General features: G+C 41.4%; 3 protein-coding genes across 3 annotated transcripts in view; 2 read left to right on the plus strand and 1 right to left on the minus strand.

Moving 5' to 3' along the window:
• The window catches only part of skib (v-ski avian sarcoma viral oncogene homolog b), a 29,982-nt gene extending 25,423 nt beyond the window's left edge, over window positions 1-4,559 (plus strand). Inside the window, exons 2-7 of the mRNA XM_079156758.1 lie at window positions 331-444; window positions 690-793; window positions 907-1,151; window positions 1,719-1,993; window positions 2,090-2,320; window positions 2,457-4,559. Coding sequence (XP_079012884.1) covers window positions 331-444; window positions 690-793; window positions 907-1,151; window positions 1,719-1,993; window positions 2,090-2,320; window positions 2,457-2,678 — 1,191 coding nt within the window. The 3' untranslated portion in view covers window positions 2,679-4,559. The remainder of the gene's footprint in view (window positions 1-330; window positions 445-689; window positions 794-906; window positions 1,152-1,718; window positions 1,994-2,089; window positions 2,321-2,456) is intronic.
• A 2,492-nt stretch (window positions 4,560-7,051) lies between these two features.
• Window positions 7,052-16,622, plus strand: plch2b (phospholipase C, eta 2b; the record flags this gene model as incomplete). The annotated part of the gene is given in 21 exon segments (XM_079183934.1): window positions 7,052-7,072; window positions 7,076-7,403; window positions 8,425-8,571; window positions 9,090-9,333; window positions 9,511-9,646; window positions 11,013-11,183; window positions 12,095-12,188; window positions 12,313-12,516; window positions 12,623-12,743; window positions 12,846-13,017; window positions 13,140-13,256; window positions 13,390-13,473; window positions 13,551-13,642; window positions 13,728-13,816; window positions 13,939-14,124; window positions 14,210-14,317; window positions 14,397-14,521; window positions 14,612-14,696; window positions 14,781-14,927; window positions 15,391-15,470; window positions 15,561-16,622. Coding segments are annotated over 21 exon segments (3,813 nt in total).
• Window positions 16,623-17,332: 710 nt separating this feature from the next.
• On the minus strand, window positions 17,333-22,237 carry grik6 (glutamate receptor, ionotropic, kainate 6; the record flags this gene model as incomplete). The annotated part of the gene is made up of 10 exons (XM_079186307.1): window positions 17,333-17,437; window positions 17,815-18,059; window positions 18,147-18,366; window positions 18,441-18,658; window positions 18,775-18,872; window positions 19,045-19,268; window positions 19,488-19,667; window positions 19,766-19,797; window positions 21,800-21,885; window positions 22,056-22,237. The coding sequence occupies 10 exons, from the start codon at window positions 22,235-22,237 to the stop codon at window positions 17,333-17,335; spliced, it is 1,590 nt and encodes a 529-aa protein (XP_079042433.1).
• Between the last annotated feature and the right edge of the window lie 304 nt (window positions 22,238-22,541).

Genomic DNA, 22,541 nt, shown 5'->3' on the forward strand with positions numbered 1-22,541 from the left:
CACACACACACACACACACACACACACACACACACAAACAAACCAAGCTCAGAGACTGAACGCTTACACAGACACATCTTCTATCCCCCTTGTCTCTCTGTGATTTCCTTATGACTCTCTGCTCTTTTACTGCAAGGCTGTAAACATTCACGTCATGTTCTGACAAATCTGTGTGTTGCTAAAAGAATATTCCAGTTTTACAGCCATACAGTAGCATTTTTAGAAGTTGTGGGCTCCTGAAATATCCACTGTACTCCATGATGTAATATCCGCACTTTATCTCTGTAAGGATCGCGATGATTAACCGTCTATTCTCTCTCCTCTCCTCAGGCTCCCAGCCCCGTCCAAGCAAAGAGGTCGAAATTCAACAAATTACAATCTCCATCAGCTGACAAAGACAGGAAACCCGACTGGCTACAATCGCTGTCAAAGTCTGCACACAAGGTTTGTTGTGTGTGCATGTTGCTAGTGTGAAACCGGATTTGCCGTTAAGCTCAAAGGTCAAAGGGGTGGTGTAAAATCCGTTGTCCTTTTGAATCATCACATTATCACTTATGTATGACCTCTAGTCATTCAGCCTTGTGAAATGACGAGGGGCCTTTGAGTGTGCTCGTCACGGCTGATTTAATGTTCTAATGGCATTTTACTGTGAGTTTATCGTAAGTTTATTGTTATGTTTGTTGGTCCAGGATCTGAAACAAGTCCAACTGAAACAGAGGCCCTCTGCTTTCCGCCCCTGGTCTCCTAAAGCAGCAGAAAAAGAGAAATCAGCCACTCATAATGAGGTGGAGAGGTGAGTCATCTCATGAGAGCTGTGATAGTTTCAGTTTTAAAGAGACACTATTGGTTAAATCAAGCTTTCAACCAATGAAATGCTTTAAAATTGACCTGTATTTGCCTCCACAGGTCCTACTCAAAGAGCCACGAGACTTTGGCGGCTCCCAATCTGACACCAGCTCCCCTGGCCCCTCCGGTCCATCCCAGGGACAGCCACGCTCCTGGCAGGGGGCCTGCAGCCATTTCCAGGCCGCTGCAGGAGCTGCATAATGGAGAAACACAACCTGCAGCAAAACCGTCCCCCTCCAGTACCGCCAACCAACCCGAAGACATGGACACAGATGGGGAGATCGATGTGGACGACTGTGACGATCGTAAGTACAACCCATCACAGAGTGTTTGCAATGATCCAGAGAAACGGAAAACTTGAAACACTACAAGAGTCAGTTGATATAAGAGACAGATTTTACAGTTAAAACTTGCATTACACAGTAAGCTGCTGGACATGAGCCAGAGCAAAGCTGGGTCAGAGTGATTCCTGTACAACTGCGCCACCCGGTGTTTATTTGAAGAAATACAAGACAAATTTAAATTGCAGATTTTGCTGTTAAAACATGCTATTCTATTTAACTGTAGTATGAATTATTTCTTTGTAATGTTGCCAAAAATGTACGTGGAATGATTGTAGAGCAGCTCAACCAATTTGAAAACACCACATGTCGCATTTAGGAGAGAGTGAAAACTAGCTAGCGAGTAAGCAGAGGTTTAAAGGGTTAGCTGAAAAGAGAAATAGTTAAAATAGTAATAGTAATAGTAATAGGCACGTAATCATTTAGTTTAGTTCTGTCGTCTTTTGCAGTGCTAAAAGCTTTGTCACAACAATAGACAAACTACATTTTGCAATCGCTGTCTTATTAAAGTTAAAACTCTCTCTTCTGCAGGTCCAGTGCCAGCTTCCTCCCTGGCTTCTCCTCCTTCGGCCTGCACCAACGTCTCTCAGACTCTGACCCCTCAGAGTGTTGCTCGACCTCAGGAGGGACCTGGCTGGCTGCCGGAGACCGTTTGCCCAGAAATGGACACCCTGAGACAGATGCTGTACGGAGGTGCAGACACCAAAGAGGCCCGGGAAAAACTGCTGCAGGAGATTGTCAAGTTGAGAGTGAAGCAGGAGGAGAAGCTAGCAGCTGCATTGCAAGCTAAACGCAGCCTTCAGCAGGTATTACATCCTGTTTGAAATGCTATGTGATAGGAATGACAGTGATCTCTGAATATTTAAACATGAAATGATTCTGATGTTGTTGTTTTTTTACAGGAATTGGAGTTTGTGAGGGTGGCAAAGAAAGGCCGTCTTCGTGAGGCCATTGAAGCCAAGCGCAACCTGAGAAAGGAGATTGAACGCCTTCGCGTTGACTGGGAGAGGAAGATGACGGACGCGGAGGAGTCCTGTGGGCGGCTGAAAAGAGAATTGGAGAGGGAGAGACAGCTGCGAGTCTGTGACAAAGGCTGTGAGGCTGAACGTCTCCGGGTCAAGTACTCCACTCAGGTAAGATGTCTGCAACATGCTTATTATCACCTCAACCACCAGTATATACTCTGTCTATTTGGGGTTTTCTTCATCCTATCCCTCATTTGAGTATAATTTATACTCAGTGCTGTCTGCGTCTGGTTGTGTCGTGCAGATCGAAGAGTTGCATGTGCAGCTGCAGCAGGCAGAAGCTGATCGTGAGCAGCTGAGACAGGAGCTTCAGCAGGAGAGAGAAGCTCGGCAGAGCCTGGCGAGTGTTGTTAAAGACCTTCAAAGCCAGCTGGCCCTGCAGGCCGACAGAAGCCCTCCTGGAGACCCCAAGGATGCAAACACAGACGCACACAGGCAGACCACACAACACACCAATGGATCATAAAATTGCACATTCAGAACTGGAGAAAGAGACTCAATAAAAAGGAGCATGGTTAAGGACTTTGTTGCACCTCCTGTTGGGGAAAAGAAAACTCAGCAAAATGCAATGCCTGTTTTGTAGAGGAAAAATCTGTCATATATAATATGATATGATTCAAATCAATATATTATGACAATATATAAATTTTATGAAATGAACTGGAAAGTAGCATGATGTCTGAGCATGTTGTAAAGCGTGAAATTAAGAAAGACCTTTTCAGTGATGACCACATCTCTCCAGTGACGTCAGAGACACCTGACGCTGTCCAAGGATTTTATTTTAGTATAAGCTATTCTAAGATGTGCAAATATAGCCACATAACACTACTTGAATATGAAGGGAAGAAACATGTTGAGTGGTTGATGAAACTCTTGGTGCCACAAAATATTGGTACACTCAAAGGTGTCATTGTAGACCACTGGAAACAAGAGACACCCGTTTACCACTATTTACTTTTATTATCGGCTTGCTTTTTATAACTGTGTAGAGGATGTACTTTTTAAGAAATATTGCTTGCGCAGCACTGTTATTCCACAGGCAAGAAAAAAAACATCCATATACAAACATGTACGCATGTATACCAGCTTGTCTACTTTTTGTATTTTATAAACCTGAAGTATTGGAGGTTAGGTGGGCTTCCTTCAGGTCCACCACTGTTTTATGCTTAGACATTTTATGGAAGTGTTACTTTTTAATATTATAATGCAACTTTATTTGTTGTTTGAATATTGTTTTCAAGTAATTTTTTTGCAACCAAACCACATGATAAATAGCAAATATTCTTGCCCACATTAGTTGCAGATAAGTCTACAAATGCCCTTCTAAAAGAAAAACATCAATAGCTGTCTGTTTTTGTTGAAATGCGGTACTTCTGATTTATTGAGTATTTTAAAATAATTTATATTCTATAATAATTTGCTGCCTATCAACAGAAAGCATTAATTTTTAGTCACTGGTTTTAGGGCTCTTAAATCAACAAATGCTGTTTATATGAACAACATTTCTACATATATACAAAATATGGATATATATTTTTTTACTTTAAGAAAAGGAATTGCACTTTTTAAAGAAAAGAACCTTGCATTGTGCATCGTACTCCCTGTTACATTTTTCCAAACACAAGTTAACATGAACTTTGAATTTTAACACACTTTCCCTCAGTATCCTCTGATGTAAATACAATGATATTGTAAATAAGATATGTGTCGGTATGTTTGCTTGTTCCAGACTTAAATTGATTATGAATATTATTTTTTGCTCTTACTTGAAACCAAAAAGAGACTATATTTGGATTTGCAAAACTGCAATTTTGATGTTGTATCCCTGAGTATCATTGCAATCACAGGGCATTTAGCAGAATGGATGGACCTGTTGGTTTAAACAAGGAGAATGAAACCATCAAAGGTCATGAACCTATCAGTAGATTGTCAAGGTTTGACAACTAACAGAAAATTATAATTTGTCCCTTGATTTTGTTATTTGAGAAGATCTTTATTATTTGATGAACTATAGAGTATATATTAAACCACAGACCAAAAACTGAAAAATGGATTTGAAATCTCTGCACCTCCAGCTCCCTCGTCAGACAGAGTAGAAGCAACACCTTCTATTGGTTTCATCCTTAGGTGCTCTCGTATATTTTAGACAAGAAACACTTTTATGTCTTATCATTACTTATGATACCCTCGCTCAGTATTTGTTGGGTACAGTGTAATAACAATATCCATTTTGTTAGCTGATGCTGTTGTAGTTTTGGTTTGGAAGTGGGGTTTCACTTGCCTCTTGGTTAAATGTTTTCTTTTCCTTTGGAAAACTTGTATAATACCCATTAAAATCTAAATCAATCCTATGGCGTGTTTTTTTTTATTTTTACCACGATGTAAACAGTATTTGTGCATGATTGTGTGTGTAGATTAATCTCTTTATTTGAATCTCTAGGGAAGGCAATGTTGGCCACTGGGGGTACCACTTTGTTACAGACATCCTAATAACTTCCCTGGCTTAACTTTTCAAGTTCCAAAGTTTCATTTATTGTCATTGTCAAACACAAGGTTACGCAACAAAATGCAGTTTATAGTCCAAAAAAAAACACAAAAAAGCTAAACTATATATATTACATGCTGAAGGGTGGAGTTTCCCAGCCGGTTGAAAGAAGTTGCTCTGACGTCTGGTGGTACGTCAACTGACACTTCTGTATCTCATGCCAGACGGCAGCATGGTGAACAGGCTGATGCTGGGTGGGTATTGTTTTTTAATACGTTTTGAGCTCTACGTAGGCACCTCTTCTTACCAATATCACAGATGTTTGTAAGATGGGTACCAGCGATGTCCTGGGTGGTTTTGATGAACTGCTGTGGAGCCCTCCTGTCCTGGGCTGTGCACATCCCATGCCAATTAGCAGTGTTTCCAGCCAGGCTGCTTTCCTCTCCCCAAAAAATTGGCACTGGGGATTGCTGTCTCATTTCTTAGGAAATACAGCTGTTTAAGAACTTTCTTCACCACCTTTGTGCTGCTTATTCTAAGGAAATTAAAACCATTCACTTGCTCCACCACAGCTCCTTTGATGTAGACGGGGGTGAGGTGTGTCTTAGCCTCCTTTTACCTAAAATCAAACAATCAGCTCCATGGTTTTACTGATGTTGAGCAATAGGTTTTTCTGAGTCCCACTCTGCTCTCTGATTGTTGATTTCTTCTCTGTATGAAGTCTCATCGTTTCATATAGCGCCACCATCAGGTCAAATTTTGTATTAGTCCAATACTAAATAATCACATTCTCATCTTCAGATTTACTTTGTGGTTAGTGGTTATTAGCATATGTTAGCATGCTAACATGCTAAACTAAGATGATACACATAGAAAACATACCTGCTAATCATCAGCATGTTGGTATTGTCATTGGGAGCATGTTAGCATGCTGATGTTAGTTCAAAGCAGCGTGGTGCCTAAGTGCAGCTGCTACGATGTCGGTAGACTTGTTATCCTAACAGGAAAAAACATTTGCATGGCTGCTATTTGTAATTACAAACATTTATGAATTGGTATGATGATTTTTTGGAAGAAAAAATAACACAGGCCAAATTAATAATTTCTTAAGAGATATGATATAGACCACAGAGCAAATGTGTATTTGCTCTGTGGTCTAAAGGTTTCTAAGAAATTAAAGTTGTATTATTTGATGTTGAGAGCTTTGGGTCTCAGCCCTTTTTCACAGCAGACATTTTGACCTGTCGTAAAAGGAAAAACACAGGTGTTACTAATAAGATTAACGGTGACTCAGTTTCATTCATGTATCTCAGTAAGTCATGGCAGTGTGACAGTGATCCAGCATGCACAACACCAGGATCCTGAAACTAAGCCAGCTAAATGGATTCAATCGTCATTAACTTTATTTTTTACATCTCTGCAATTCTCACTGTAACATGACGTCTTGAAAAATGACCTATCTTACAAACAAGTTCGGTCTGTGACATCATCAGCCAAATTGATGCAACTTCCTTTTCCTGATGATGGTTCTACCAGTGTGAAATAAACAGTTGATATGGTGTACATTGTCCTAAATTAAAAGCTGCAGCAAAACTTACAGAGGAGTGAGAAAGTCTTCTCTGTGCAGGCAAAATTAATGAAATAAAAAAAATGTGTGGGTTATCATGAGCATGCAAGGCCGATAAAGTAAAATCAAAAGCTTGAAATCACAAATAAGTAACTCTACTGCATTATTAGTGGATCCCGTTATATATTATATGACATACATACATAAAACGCATGTATTGTATGTCACACATTTGCCTCAAGGGGGAGATCATTGCACAAAATTCAAGGTTGGATACTTCTGACTTGTTTAGCCAAATGCCCCATTGATGACGATAAATCACGACTATCGTAAAAGCGATCTATTAAATCATCTGTGACTTCTATATTCTTTAATGATTAGGACTGCCAGGAGTGTAGTTAAATGAATATTAGCCCTCTTCTTGTCCCGCTCTCTTTCTTCAGAGGCTTACTGATCGCGTGGAAATCCTTCCATTAAAGCAAGGCTGAAGCCTCCCTACGGGATTACAGCTTGGGGAAGATTTAGTGACTGACACATGTTGCACACTCTTTCTCTGCGAGCCTACTCTGACGGCAAAAAAAGATATACAGAAGAACCTATGGCTACACTGGATCACTGGACACAGGATGACGAGGAATGAACCTTCAGGATGGGAATATTGTTCCCTAATCCAACGTGGGAAGACTTTAAGAAGAAGAGGATATGCTGCATGAGAGAGGCTGTGCTATATACAAACTTTGCTCAAGAGCCCTGTAGAGTGAGGGGAAGGTGGGTTAATGTGGTGTGAATGGGACAGGAGAGTTGGACTTAAATGACCAGCTCAGGGATGAACAGCACCCCAGCGATGGCACCTCTGTCTCCAGGGCCGAGTGGCACCCCACCACGCTCCTCTCTGTCACCAAAGAAGACCACCTTTCAGTCTTTAGGATCTCCGTCATCAGGAGTGTTCTCCCCCTCGCTTGCTAAGGCCTCCACTCATCAGGCAAAACAGGCCTCCAGTCCCTTGAATTCATCTACCCTGTCCATCATGAGCTCTCCAAAACTCTGGCAGAAAGCATCCATCTCCAGACTCGCTGAGGAGTTTTTCTGGATTGGTGGTAGTGTGGTCGCACAGCCAAAATGGAGACTGGGTCAGATAGGTAAGATTCACTAACGACTTATTAAATGACGTCGTCTTCAAACACTCAAATTACTGCACGATGTCAACAGTTTGTTTAGCAGAAGTGTACAAGCTGCTGCAAACTAAAGAGGGGAGCTTTGTATATATATTTTCCAAACATATGATATTAGTATGATATTTTAAACCACAAAATGTGAATTTTAAATTTTAACCATGAAATCTTAATGCAATAGGCCTGTAAAATGAGTAAATGTTCTTACATCACAGAGTAGAGTTGCAGGGAAGCCTGTGAGTATATAATGGACATATGGACAGGAGACAATCCTTTAGGATTAGCCTGAATGATGGGCCAGGATGCGTCACGTGCATCTGAGCTTCAGATTACAAATAAAGGTTACCTGCTCTCTGCACACAAAACAAACACACCTCTTCACCGTGACCTAAATGTTACAAGATAATTGTTAGATCTGGCATGCTATTTCAGTACAAGCACTGTGCACAGATGGCAATCAAAAGTTGCACGAAATATCAGCAAAGAAAAGTCTGGAGAAATAATTTGAATCACTGTAAGGCAACTGATAATTGATAGATTTGTTTTAAGGCAAAGATCATTTCAGGGTTTTTGTATCTTTTCCTTCTTTTCCCTTTTATCATTAACACAAATACAGCTACTTAAATCCCTGTGTGACGCAGCCTATAATCTCATAAACAAGTGCCTGATGGTAAACCTCTTCTTGTCCGGACTGCTTGATGTCCTCCTTTAAATCACAACACATCTAATGCATTGTTTTAATGTATAACAAATCATCTTAGAACAATTTTTAATGAACAATAATATGCACTTTTGATGAATCAACTGCAAAGTGGACAAACTCTGGCACCAGCATACTACATTTCACTTTCATTATAGTATTATAGGTTACTGAATATTCAGTACATTGAATATTTTAAACTCCCTTTGATGTTGGCAGTAAATAACTGAAAATATGATGACCTCTGTGGATTTTATGACAAGCTTGACTCCTTGTGCTCCCCTGTAGTGGAGAGGTGTATGTGCACCATGCAGACCGGCACTCAGATGACCAAAATGAAGGGAAAGAAGAAAGGACTGGTCCGATTCTTTTACCTGGACGAGCACAAGTCCTGCATCCGGTGGCGGCCCTCCAGGAAACATGACAAGGCCAAAAGTGAGCCATCACCAAACCATGTCCACCACCACATATTTATTTTTGCAGCGCTGAATATCTACAGCTGGCTGTTCTAGTGGATTTGGTTTTGATGGAGCTCCCAAGACGAAGCTATTCAGACACATAAATTGAACTCCATATTCTCTAAACTACCGTTCTCTACCGTTTAAGTGAGGCTGGCACATAAACCTATTGGTGTATCTTGCTATCAGTCCACATATCAATAGCTCTGATACTTCTGATCAAAATTACCTACCACAACTGATTGTAACGTTTTGGTTGTGCACAGAAAGTTTGAGTAGAGTGCTGCAAGAATGAGTACTTAAACCTGGAAATGACTTAGTACAAACCCCTTTTGTGAATTTTGAAGTTTTTATGCATCTTTAAAAAGGCGGTTGCTAACAAGTGGCTAAATGAGACTGCAAAACGTCATCGCGTCTTCACAGCCTCATTGTGTATACTCACTCAAAGAAGTTACTGATTAGATGAAGCTAAAATTTCTTCATCATCTGTTTCAGTAACTATTGATTCCATCCATGAAGTCTGCGAGGGTAAAAAGTCGGAGATCTTCAGGCGGTATGCAGATAACCGCTTCGACCCAAACTACTGCTTCAGTATTTACTACGGGGAGCGAGTGAAGTCCCTGGACCTGGTCTCCACCAACGCAGAGGAGGCCCGCACGTGGATCAGTGGGCTGAAATACCTCATGGCTGGCATCAGTGATGAGGACAGTTTGGCCCGGAGGCAACGCACCCGTGATCAATATCCTTTATCCAGCCTCTCAACATGTTTTATCTCTGAGCGACTAATTATTGCAAATACATTACTCCTATTCCTATAGAGAGGAGTTAACAACACATCCACTTGTTGAAGATATAACAACACACATAAACTGAACTGATCTGATCATAATTCTTGTAGTTTCCTCCTTAACTGAAGCCTCACGTGGTTAAAGCAGACTTTCTCCGAGGCCGACAAAAATGGAGATGGCACCTTGAGCATTGGAGAGGTTCACCAGCTGCTCCACAAACTCAATGTGAATTTACCCAAGCAGAAAGTCAGGCAGATGTTTCAAGTAAGAATTTTAATCAAAAGTCAAGTCATAGATTTAATGAGCATGACCCACCATCACACCTGCCTCTGTGCTTTTGTATATTCAGTAATCTAGTGTCACTAATATCGCTTAACTGGAGATGTTGCTTCATTCAATTGTGGCTTCATGGCTACAAAACAGAATACACATTGTGTTTGGTGACTTGATTGATGTTTTCTACTTTAGTAACATACAGCAGCTGACAAATAAACGAACAAGACTCACAGCCAGGCTAACAGCTCTGTGAAGCTCAACTTAGCAACAGCAGTGCTGTGTGCTAAATGCTATCATGCTGACAATGACAATGCTAACATGCTGGTGTTTAACAGGTTTAATGTTTACCATGGCATCCATCTTTGTTTAGCATCTTAGCATGCTCACATTTAAATATCTAAAAACTCAGAGTACATCTGAGGCAACGTTATTTAGCAGGTTCTCTTGGTCATACAACATAGTGGCGTTAGTGGAACAAGTCAGAGATCATCAAAGTTATTACAATTCATCCTCAGGGGAACATGAATGTATGTACCAAATGCATTGGCAATCCCTCCAAAAGTTGTTGAGATATTTCACTCAAAAACACAAATGTGAACCTCACGGTGGTACTAGAGGAATCGTCAGAGGATCGTCAAAGTCAGTAGGATTCATCTTCTGGCCACCATGAATGTATGTACAGAATGTCAAGGCAATCCAGCCAATAGTTGTTTAGATACTTCAGTCTGGACCAAAGTAGTGCCAGCACGGCTAGAAATAGATAAATAGGTTTGTACATGGCAAAAATAAATGGAATCCAGCACAAAATGCTATTAAACAAAACAGAAAACAAAACAGAGAGCATCAGCATGACAGGGCTATAATTACATTATTTCTTGCTGTAGTGCACTGATGTTTCTCAGCGTGTAACATAATGAAAAGAAAACAGGCTGGAAAAAGGTTTGAGATACAAGATTCTGGATGTTTCCCTAAGAGGCCTGTTCTTTGGGTGATCCACAGATCTTTTCAGTGATAGACGCAGTGAGATAAAAGGATGGAGATGGAGCCAGCAGACAAATATGTATTCACAGTATTTTGGCTGAACACTGCATGAGAGTGCCACAGGAAGACCATATGACCACAGCTGAACAGATGGCTTTAGTTGCACTGCAGTATTGCTTTAGTTCAGTAGCTCACTGTGTCCCCTCCTGATGGTGATAGTCTCTGTGAACGCGCTGCATCATGTTTGATGGTAATAGAGATACATCCTTCAGATGGGTTGATGGTGGTACATATTTTCTTTGGCAGGATGGTTATCTCTAACATTGAGAGAGTTATTTCTTGTTCATAAAATACTTTTTGTCGTTATCTGTAGGAGGCAGACACAGACGAGAACCAGGGCTCTCTGGCCTTTGAAGAATTCTGTTTGTTCTATAAGATGATTTCCACACGCAGAGACCTCTACCTGATAATGATCTCCTACAGCAATCAGAAAGAAGTCCTGGATCTTCACGACCTCGCACGCTTTCTGGAAAACGAACAGAAGGTACAATCAAAATGCAAAATGGTTAATGCCACTTTTTGTGTTTGTGTGTATTTCTTTTAAAATATCATACTTAAGATTTATTTTAAATAAATCCCCTCATTTTACATTATTAAAAACAGGGATTTTTTTCAACAATGGCCATGCAATGTGTTAATGTTCTGTAAATACCATGTTGGTGGCGGAGTCCGCACAGGGGATTCACAGGAAACAATGCTACTATTGATATTTTTCATCTTATTGATGTCAGCCTCACTGTTTACTAGAAACTTAAAAGAGAAAAAATAATAAACATAAAGTTTGAATAAAACAGTATCATTAAAGTTACAGCACAGCTACAGTGCAGTGCAAAGATACAAATTATATTCCCAAATGTAATAAAAGACATACAATTCAGAGCATATCTATTGACTCCACACGGGTCTCAACCTGGCGACGGCTGAGGTGGCAGCTACCAGAAAAAACGGCACCAGTGTTTACCGGTCTGGTTTACGGAGTTATCAGCTGTAACCCCGACATGAGAGCAGTGCAGAGCGCCGTCTGTGAGCTAGCCAGTGGGGCACGCTCACATGCACTGACATGCACTGTCAGTGCACACGCTGTGGGCCCGGCTACGAAAACAAAGCACAGACTAACTCGGGTAATAACACACACAGAGGGAGAGCAACTTTATTCTCTGCTCAGGTACATTAGGCTACTCCACCATATCTTCATATAGCAAATAGTTGTTTACTGCTCTGATAATCTGAATATCGAATTCAGCACCTCTAAACCTTGATATAAAAGACCTTTTAAAGAACCATAAAAGATATTTTCCTACTTCACAATAAAAGCATTCAACGAATGAAACATATGTGTTAAATGTCGAATCACTTAAACCAAAAATGACATTCATGATATTGTTTTATTTGCAGATGCGTGGATTGGCCAAAGAGTATTTAATCGATATAGTGGCCAAGTTTGAACCGTGTCCTGAGAACCTGCAGCGTACAGTTCTCGGCATTGATGGTATGGGGAACTTGCTAATAACAATTTATTTAACAATGCAGCAATAAGATCTCATGTGTCACTTGGACCAGACATGACATCAACATACAGAAAACACACCTGATCTGAAACCTTCTTCCTTCAGGTTTGACCAACTACATGAGGAGCCCTTCAGGTGATATATTCAACCCCGAGCACAATGAGGTGAACCAGGACATGACGCAGCCTCTAAGTAACTACTTCATTGCCACCTCACACAACACCTACCTGACAGGAGACCAGCTGCTCTCTCAGTCTCGAGTGGAAATGTACGCCTATGTTCTCCAGGCAGGCTGTCGCTGTGTGGAGGGTAAGAGCCTGAAAAGCCAGAACTTCGGCTCTCTTCATTGTGATTTTAAAACAGACAATGTGACTCACTCATCACTCCTTTGTTTGCTTTCTTCCACCTCTCTCAGTGGACTGCTGGGACGGGCCTGACGGGGAGCCTATCATTCATCACGGCTACACCTTGACATCCAAAATTCTCTTCAAAGATGTCATTGAAACAATTAACAAATATGCCTTCACAAAATCACCGTACGTGCTTCTGGGTCCTGATGCTGATATGTTACGTCAAGCCTTCACAATAAAAAAAAAGCATCATGCCTGTATAGCTCAGGTGTCATTTCACCCCCACAGGTACCCAGTGATCTTGTCCATAGAGAACCACTGCACTGTGCCTCAGCAGAAAAAGATGGCTGAGTATCTGAGAGAGGTGCTGCAGGACAAACTGGATCTTTCAAGTGTCAATGTGCATGAATGCAAGAAGCTGCCTTCCCCTGAGATCCTGAAATGGAAAGTCTTAGTCAAGGTAAAGTTGTTTTAAGCAACATGCGCTGCAATATGCTACTCAAGGATACTCGAACAAAGCACAAAAACACACACAATCACACATGGACTTGTAATATACAGTCATTCATTTTTGTTTTCAAGGGGAAAAAGCTGCCAGCAAACCTTGATCCTGATGCAGAGGAGGGTGATGTGTCTGATGAAGATACCGGGGATGAGGAAGAGGAGGAAGACGACGAAGATGAAAATGATAACTCACAGGCAAATGAAACCTTGATGGATAAACAGAAAGAGAGAGAGAGAGAGAGAGAGAGAGAGAGAGAGAGAGAGAGAGAGAGAGAGAGAGAGAGAGATAGATTGAGAGATAATTATGAATTATGTTTGACTGTTTTAGGACGGGAGTATCATCACCTCTACCAATCAAACCAAAAAGAAGAGGCGATTTGGAAGTTCAATCATGAGGAGTTTCAAACGAAAGGTCAGCTCTTTTGCTTATTTTTTTAACCTATTTGTATAAAGTTACAGAAGATTTGCCAATAATGCTTTTGTTTTCAGAGGAAAAAGAGAGTCCGCGTGAGAAGTAAGACGCTGTCTGATGGCGAGTCAGACCACAGTAGGGAGAGGACACAAATTGTTTACCATCCCAAGTAAGACTAGTCATTGAATTAAGCCATTTCATACTCTTAGTATCAGCAGTTACACTTGAACTTTGTCTATTAATTCTCCCTTCAGGAAGAGGAAAACAATGAGGTTGTCCCGAGCTCTGTCTGACCTGGTCAAGTACACAAAATCTGTCCGTGTGCATGACATAGAAACACAAGGTAAAGGATCTTCAAAGTGAACATCAAACCGGAATGTCTTTTTATCACACACACAATCTTAAAGTTCATCATATATCTTAGGAATAGATGTGTGATGCAGTGTTTTATTTTCTGTCTGGTAGCACTTGCGAACAGTTGGCAGGTATCCTCCCTCAACGAGACTGTTATGAACCAGATCTTACAGCTGAAGCCGGGGGAGTTGGTCCGTTTCAACCAACGCCAACTTATAAGAGTCTACCCGTCCAACTACAGAGTGGACTCGAGTAACTTCAACCCACAATCATACTGGAACGCAGGATGCCATATGGGTAAGACCGTCGCAGAGACTGCAATGCCGCCTACTTTAACATTGCAATGACATCATTTGACTTATGTATATATGTTTCATTTTAGTTGCAATGAATTATCAAACAGAGGGCCGTATGCTTGAACTGAACCAAGCCAAGTTCTCAAGAAATGGAAACTGTGGCTATATTCTGAGGCCTAAGTGCATGTGTAAAGGTATGTACATATGCAGATTGTGCAGGTTGTGCAGCACCTATCTATGCAGGATTAGACATTTCTTTCTTTTTTTTCTCAGCTGCCTTTAACCCCATGTTGGAGGATCCTTTACAAGGACACAGAAAGACTCAGCTAGTGCTGAAGATCATCAGCGGACAGCAGCTACCCAAACCCAAAGACTCTATGTTTGGGGACAGAGGAGAGGTGAACACGCTGCAGACATGATCTGTTATTGAGACACCTGACAAAGAAATCTCTCTCATTACTGAAATACTCGTGTTTTTCTTCTTACAGATTATCGATCCTTTTGTTGAGGTTGAGATAATTGGCCTAAATGTAGATTGTTCCAAGCAGCAGACCAGGGTGGTGGATGATAATGGTACTTCTCATTTCATGATCTCATAACAGACAGTCGATGTCCCAGTTTTTCCATTTGTGTAACATCCTTTTAATGTCCATTCAGGTTTCAACCCAATGTGGGAGGAGACCCTCGTCTTCAACATTCAAATGCCAAAGATCGCCCTGGTGCGTTTCCAAGTGTGGGATCATGATCCTATTGGACGAGATTTCATCGGACAGAGGACTGTTGCTTTCAGCAGTATGATGCCAGGTAGGTTACATGATCAGATATCTGCATGCACACTACAGAGTTGCACAGAGTAAGTCATTTGGGAAATACGCTTATTGCAGATGGTTAAATGGGAAGATTGATACCAGAACTCTTATTTGTGTCAGATCAATAAGGCGACAGCCAGTTAGCTTAGCTTAGCATAAACACTGGGAACAGGGAGAGACAGCTACCCCGGCTCTTCCAAAAAGTAACAAAATCTGTCTAGCAGCACCTCTAAAACTCACTACTAACAAGCAACGTCTTGTAGTGAGTCAAGAAAAAGTCCAATACATAGCTCTTTGTTAAGCCACGTGTTGTCTTTACATTTTGTTTTTGTGCAGATCAAACAAACGGGACATAAGATGTTGATTAGCAAACTCCCTGCAAGAAATTAAATAGCCATATTTTCCAAAAGTTAAACTGTTCCTTTAATATGAATGATTTTTAAATGCAAAATGTGTAGGTTATCGGCACGTGTACCTGGAAGGGATGGCGGCGTCATCCATCTTTGTACATGTCGCTATCAATGATATGACTGGAAAGGTAGGTTTCTTTTTAAAAATAACTCACAAATCTAATTTCATCTTTCCCGACAACTCCATCCTAAAACCTTCGGTGTCCTTTGTGAAACAGATCAAACCCACAAATGCGGTGCAAGCAGCCAGAAAACACATCCAAAAAGCAGCCCAGAAGCACATGAAGGGTCCTCAAAAACAGCCTTCTCTGGACTACTCTGTCCAGTCCTCAGAAGACGGACGCGCTCTGTTCCTCTGCAAGGATCTGGATACCATTTCTCAGGACAGCAGGAATGGAGAAATATTTCCTCTGTTACAAGGGCCAGCAGCCAAGGCTGCCATTCACAAAGGGGCCATGAGTGAGCCAGTGAAGCGAGCGCACAGAGTTAAAATTCATGAACCACCAGAGACAAGAAGAGGGGTCTTCAGCCGGATGTCCTCCACTGACTCCCACCACATCGGGGCTGCTCCCTGTGCGAAGGCGGACAGCTTTGACCTTGAGACCTCACCCCAGGCTTCTTATTCTGATGGTTCTGACAGCCAGAATCGAATTCAAGAAGAGTTGGAGAATGAACCTGATGAATCAAACTGTGCTGAGCAGGAGACTGTTCAGATGCTTGAACCAAAGCCAGAGCCAGACAAGGTCACTTCCACTGGACCTGAAGAACCAACAGAAACTCAAAGTCAGACTGATTCACTCCCTCGGCCTCGGCCCGCGACGCAGCATATGCTCTGGCCTGAAGCCAAATTCTCTTCACTTATCCCTCCACCGTCCCCTGCCAGGGTGAGACGGACCTTAGAGACTTCGACCAGATCCCGACCGTCCACCCAAATACGAGCAAAGGCACGCTCACGCAGTTGCCCTCGGAAGCCGACTACTTCTCCCCAGACACCGATGATGAACCGCCAGCCTGCAATCTACTGGCAGACGCAGGGAGCACAAAACTACGACAGCTACAGCAGCCAGGTGAGGCCCATCCCCAACGGCCTCTGCCTGTCTGACAACACATCCAGCAGCAGTGACGGCAGCACCGACAGCCTGGAGTTTGTGGCCTCCTGTGTGCCAGCTGGGGCAGAGCAACGTGAGGGGACCCTGCAGAGGGAGATGAAGGCCCTTTTTGACCAGAGGATGAGAGACATCAACTGTAAATCACCACTTTTTCCAAATGGTGAGTCATAGGTGATGTGTCCTTCATGTATGCAAAAGTTAAATAAAAAGAACTGCAAACTGGAGTTAAGTGGCTGCATGAAATCAGAGTTTGTGCTGTTTTTTTTTTTTCTTTTAGATTAGACCGTTTAGATCTGACTGATATCTCCAAAGACATCAAGGCCCTTCAGAAGACAAAGAAAAAGAGTGACAGCTTAACCACAAAAAGGAGGTGTGGGAGGAAGAATTTCTTATTTTTTGACTAGATCAGTAGGAAGACACCACGCAGAATTACACAGTTAGACAGTTATTTTTGTTTATTGTTTTAGAAATGCTGTAATGTTTACAGTCAACACAGCTTTAACGCATGAAATCATTTTTATTGTTGATATCATGTAATGCCATTGCCAACTGTACAAAACAGCATGATGCAGAGTCATACAAAGCACTTAAAAAACTAAGTACATGAGCATTATTTGTTAGTTGGATCATATTAATATTTCTTTTTATAAGATTCAAACTATAATGTTTGCTTTTTCATTCAAATTGTAGCATTCTTACTTGAAAATCAATATAATAAATGTGAGTTTTTAATTTTTAAATGCAGTATTTTTTCTTTTTTATCTGATGTATCTCTACAAGTAAGAAGGTTCAAAACCTGCAATTAAGTTGATGTCTATGTCAAAAAAACTAAAAGTTAAAAATGTTCAGACTTAAAACGTTATAAATGTAAATTAATATGTTTATGCTTTTTCTTTATCTTTGTCAACATTTGCTTGGGGTTTGTTTGCATTGCTGGTCCTCAAGCGCAGACTCAGTTCCTCAGTCAGCACGGCGCAGCAGGATTTCTGTGGGAAGGACAAATAAATATAAACAGTAGTGAAACAAATCAATCCATTAACATGTTGATGAATTTAATGTAAACATTGTTGTGTGGATGAGAGAGCATGATTAAGTCTGCTTGTGTCCTGCATTTTGTTCCTCAGTTGATGTGAAAACCAATTGGTAAATGACAGGGTTGCTTTTACTGTAACGAACTGTGTTGCCATGAATTGATTGAGCAAACGTTGCAGCCGTTTAGGCTTATGAAACAGTTTAAAACCCGATTGAATGAACACATATGCACACTGTGGAGCACAAAACAAGGCTGTTTGAATTAGTTTCTGAAAGGTTAACACTTTGGAGATGGGTGTTTTTTTGTTTTTTTTGCCTGACATGCACGCACCCTCTGCTCAGCTGCACTTCTGCGGCTCTTGGAGGTGAGCTCCAGGACAGCCAGCAGTGCTCCCAGCCCCAGGCCCAGGGAAAGAAGCAGAAACATCCCCTTGAGGCTGTGTGGCTGCACAGCTGAAGACTTGGCCTTGTCTGCTATGCAGCTGCTGGCCCACCACTTGCTTCGCAGGTAGGCCAGCTCCCCTGCCTCGCTCAGCTGTAGGATTGCCACGCTGAGGTTCTTTATGATGGGTGAGCCTTGAGGAAATTGATAGGTATATTGTTTATTATACAATTTCTTTTTATATATAGATCATTTTAATTTTTCAAAATGAGTAAGCTCACCAAGGGTGGCAGCGATGCTGTAACCCCTCATTCCAACGACTTCATGTGCTCTGACCAGCTCACAGTGGCGTGCTACTGCCAAGTCCAAAGAAACAGACTCTCCAATAAAGGCAAAGTTTCCCTCTTTTGCACGCCGGACCCCTTCATCCATAGATGACACAAGACTCTTGGTTCTCTCCATGTGTTCATAGATTCTGCGGTACACTGGATTGTTTGAATTCTGCATGAAGGATAAACAGTATTAGAGAATAAGCAGTGACATAAGGGGATCCATAAGCGATCTGATGTCTATACCTTAAAGAAGGCAAGGGTGGAAGAGCCAGCCAAACAGCCATACTCAATTGTATCCTGATTGGCCAAGTCCTCAAAACCTTTCACGGTCAGGTGAGTGGACTCAGAGGTCTTAGAGGAGCTGAGGTTGGAGAAATAACAAGCCAGGAGGACGATGGTAAATAACCACCAGCTGCAGGAGATGACACGTCCTGAAAGAGCTTTGGGGTGTGGCCCAGCACCTGACAGCACAAAAAGAGTACAGTAAAAAGAAGTCTCAAGCAAAGAGGGAGAGAATTTCCAGAAAATAAACAAATCAATACAACCATTATCGCCAGTGTCTGGTTTTTCCATTTACCTTGGAGTGTCAGAGCTCCAGCTGTGTACCACAGGCTGTGGAGGAGGCTGAATCTGTTCTGCTCACTCTGAGGCTGACTCCACTCACATGGGCTGAGTCTGCATTTACATAAAAATGAATGTGAACTCAAATGGATTCCACTGCCAGCAGAAATGTGAAAAAATCCACAGACAAGAAGTACATACCTTGATATTCAAATCAACAGCAAAATCAACAAAAAACTCATTATTATCATTTTCCCCAAGACATTAAACTACCTCCATCACCAACCTGGCAACTATACAGATGCAAGCAGCGGTCCCCAGGTAGGCAATGAGTATGCCGACCCAGGTCTCGGCTGCAAAGGGGGACAGGAAATCAAACAAGCCGGTTCCCTCTGAGATGTCCTTCCTGAGCAGGATGCTGATTCCTGTCTGCATGAACGGTTTGGTCATCCCCACCGCTTTCTCCCGAGCTGCAGTAAGAGTCAGCGGAGCAATCGCAAGGTCGGCTTCCTGTCAGAACGCATAAGCACTGTACATTTATAGAAATTCCTCAAGGAATTTAAGATATTCTAATTGCACCAATAACCCTGCTGATATTGTAAACACTTCACATTCATTGATTTTTAATATATCCGTTGTGAGTTAAAGACGCCAGTTGGGTAATTCAAGCTCCTGCAGAGTGGTTGACTGCCCTTTGACCCCTCCAAGGGTCAGTTTTCATGTACTCACCCCTCTCACTACCTCTCCAATCATCCCATTCCAGTTCCCGTTCTCATCTTGTCTGCCGTACGAAGCATCTTTCACCAGCTGCACTTTGAACTTGAAGCCCAGTTTTTTTGCTACTTCAGACAGCAGGTCCATGCAAAAGCCTTCCAGTTGTGAGCCTTTGGACATGGCATATGGCTCTTGCTAAAAGAAAATATGTCAGAAGATAATCGGTAAAATGTGTTTTATCTTTAAAATGTGTATTTACCTTTAGAGGTTCATAATAAACGAGTGAACTATACCTTTATTGTTGTGATTGTCAACTCTGATTGCACTGATGTTGAGGAAGAAAAATAAGACACACGTTAGGACAATAACTTTTACACTCAAACAGCGTTCATCGTGTCGAACAGATATATAGCGGCGAATAAATCAGTGGTTCTCAACCTAGGGGTCAGGACCTCCTCAAGGTCTTAAAATAAATCTGAGGGGTCACTCGATGATTAAAGGGTTAACAAAGACAAGAAACGTATTCAAAATACTGGATATTTTGACCTCTTCGGGGCTCCAATAATTCTTTATATTAAACAAAATAAAGATGACAAAAAAATCCCCCTTTGGTTGAACTTCAAAGAGCAAAAAGCAACGTAGCAACTGTTTTCATCCAAGCCTGCTTTAGTGATGGCAATGTCGGTCTGTTGGTTCACCACTTTCATCCAGACTGAAATATCTCAACAGGTATTGGATGGATGAGGATGAAAAGTTGTCATTTATGGTTCCAAGAGGATGAACCATAATGACTTTGCTGATCCCCTGACATTTCATCTAGCACCAGCAGGTCTTAGTTTTCACTTATCCAACGAAATATCTCAACATCTACGAGATGGATTGGCACATACTTTAGTACAGACATTCACGGTTCCCAGAGGATGAATCCATACTGACTTAAGTGACCCCTTGACTTTTAGCATTTAGCTCAAAGGACCTCTGTAAACAGCCTCACAAAGCCGATAGCGTAGCTGCAGACTCTTAGTCTTGCTTGTATGATTTTTATTTCTATTGCTAGGTTGTTCTGTTACAGTATGTTTGAAAATATAATGTAATATGTAGATGAGGTAAATGTTGCCTCGTTCTTAATTATGTGGTGAAACATTAAAAGCTGCCTGTTTTGGAGCATCATTTGTTTTGACTATATGAAAAGTCAGAAAGATGTGAGGGAGCAACACATAACAATGACACATTATGAGAACTGACTACTGATTTAGCTAAATTTAGCAGAATCAAAGAGCCCTTTGTGCATTGGCCATCTTCAGACTTTACTCTGACATGCAGAGATATGTCTGAGGTGAACTTTGGGGCGAATGTATTGACCTTCGAGAAATAACTGGTTTCTGGTATCCTAGAGATCTGGCCACTCTCCTCTCCTACTTGAAACGGTTTGCACACAACAATCTATTTAGAGCAGTGTTTTAATTCAAAGAGTCTCAATGCCGTGGCACTGTGAGATGGGAGGGAAGTCAAAGAATATCAAAAGCCTTGATTCAGGGCCAAGGCCTTGGGGATCCATCACCACAGGGTGATCCTGACAACCATCAGATCCTCCTATTCAAAAGATGACACGTATACAAGCTCTTCAAGACTTTTTGGCCACTGTGAGACACAAGGCCTTTGTTTGCTCCATAGAGTTGATTTATTACTGTTTTTTGGTGAGAGGGTCAACTGGCCTGCTTCCCTTTCTGTTTTTCTACAGTTGGACAGGATGTAGAGCTAAACTTTGATATTGATCCGAGCTGACTGTTTATGTATTTATATTTCGTCAAGCCTGAAAGATTTCTACCAATCCAGCAGCGAAAACATGAGAGGTTCTGGCAGATAAATAAAGCAAGCTGTCACTACACTGAATAACAAATGCAGAGACCGGGTCAAACTTTGAAATATAAGTAAAAAGTGACTAAATAAAGTTAGTTTCATGTTGTCAATCACACCACATCAGCAGTCACTTTCAAAATGGTTTGAAATTGATCAGCGTTGTTACATTACTTTAGATTACACTCATTTAGCAGATGCTTTTATCCAAAGCAACTCTCACATTCATACACCGTAGGCACAGCTACGGGAGCAATTTTGGGGTTAAGTGTCTTGCTCAAGGACACATCGACATGCGACGAGCGAAGCCGGGGATCGAATTACCGATCTTTTGATTGAAGGACGGCCCTGCTCTCCACTTAGCCACTGTCTAACAAGCCTGGTTAAATCTGTTACATTGATTAGGAGTGTCAATACTATTTTTGCATAGGTACGAATCTGTAATTTAAAAAAAGAAGCTACTTCCTTACCTGCAGTGCACACTCCCATGTCCAGGAAAAACCCAACAGACAATACCAAGAAGCTAGACAGCATCCTGATTCTCCTGGTTTGCATCCTACAAGTACAAAAGACAATTAGTGGTTGGTTGTGCATCAGATGAATCACATGGATACACTTAAATACATTATATACAGTATATTAAGACCTTTCTTGGTACAAATGCAAAGCTGTGGATCAAATTAACAAATCATTGAGTGGAGTGCATATGATGGAAGTCCATAGCACCTGACGAGAGTCCAAGATGTGGCTGCTGCTGGCACGTCAGACTTCAGACAGACCCCAGTGAGCTCGACTGTGATGCAGAGCGATCCGAAGTGTTTCAGATTCAAATGTGTTGAGACTGCAAGCTCAAGTTTTTGTGGGTGGAGAAAGTGGAAGAATTTTGAAGGGGTGGGAAGAAGCAGCATGAGATACAAACATATAGCTTTCTCCGTGGAACAAAATGTGGTTATTTATACCAACAATGAAGAATATATCTTAATAATATGAATGAATATCATTATCTTGTTACAGAACAGTACCATCAAACTTATATGGTAGTGAAGCAGAGTATCACAGATATTATAATATTTACATTACATGTGAACAAAGTTGAATATTTGCTGGAACCAGCTGTCCTTGTATATTACACTTACAGAGAGCTACACAAAGACATTCTTGAATATACTTGAATAACTTCTATTAAAGGGACAAATATGAATGTTACGTGCA

This window comes from Pholis gunnellus (genome assembly GCF_910591455.1).
Source record: "Pholis gunnellus genome assembly, chromosome: 3".
Classification (NCBI taxonomy): domain Eukaryota; kingdom Metazoa; phylum Chordata; class Actinopteri; order Perciformes; family Pholidae; genus Pholis; species Pholis gunnellus.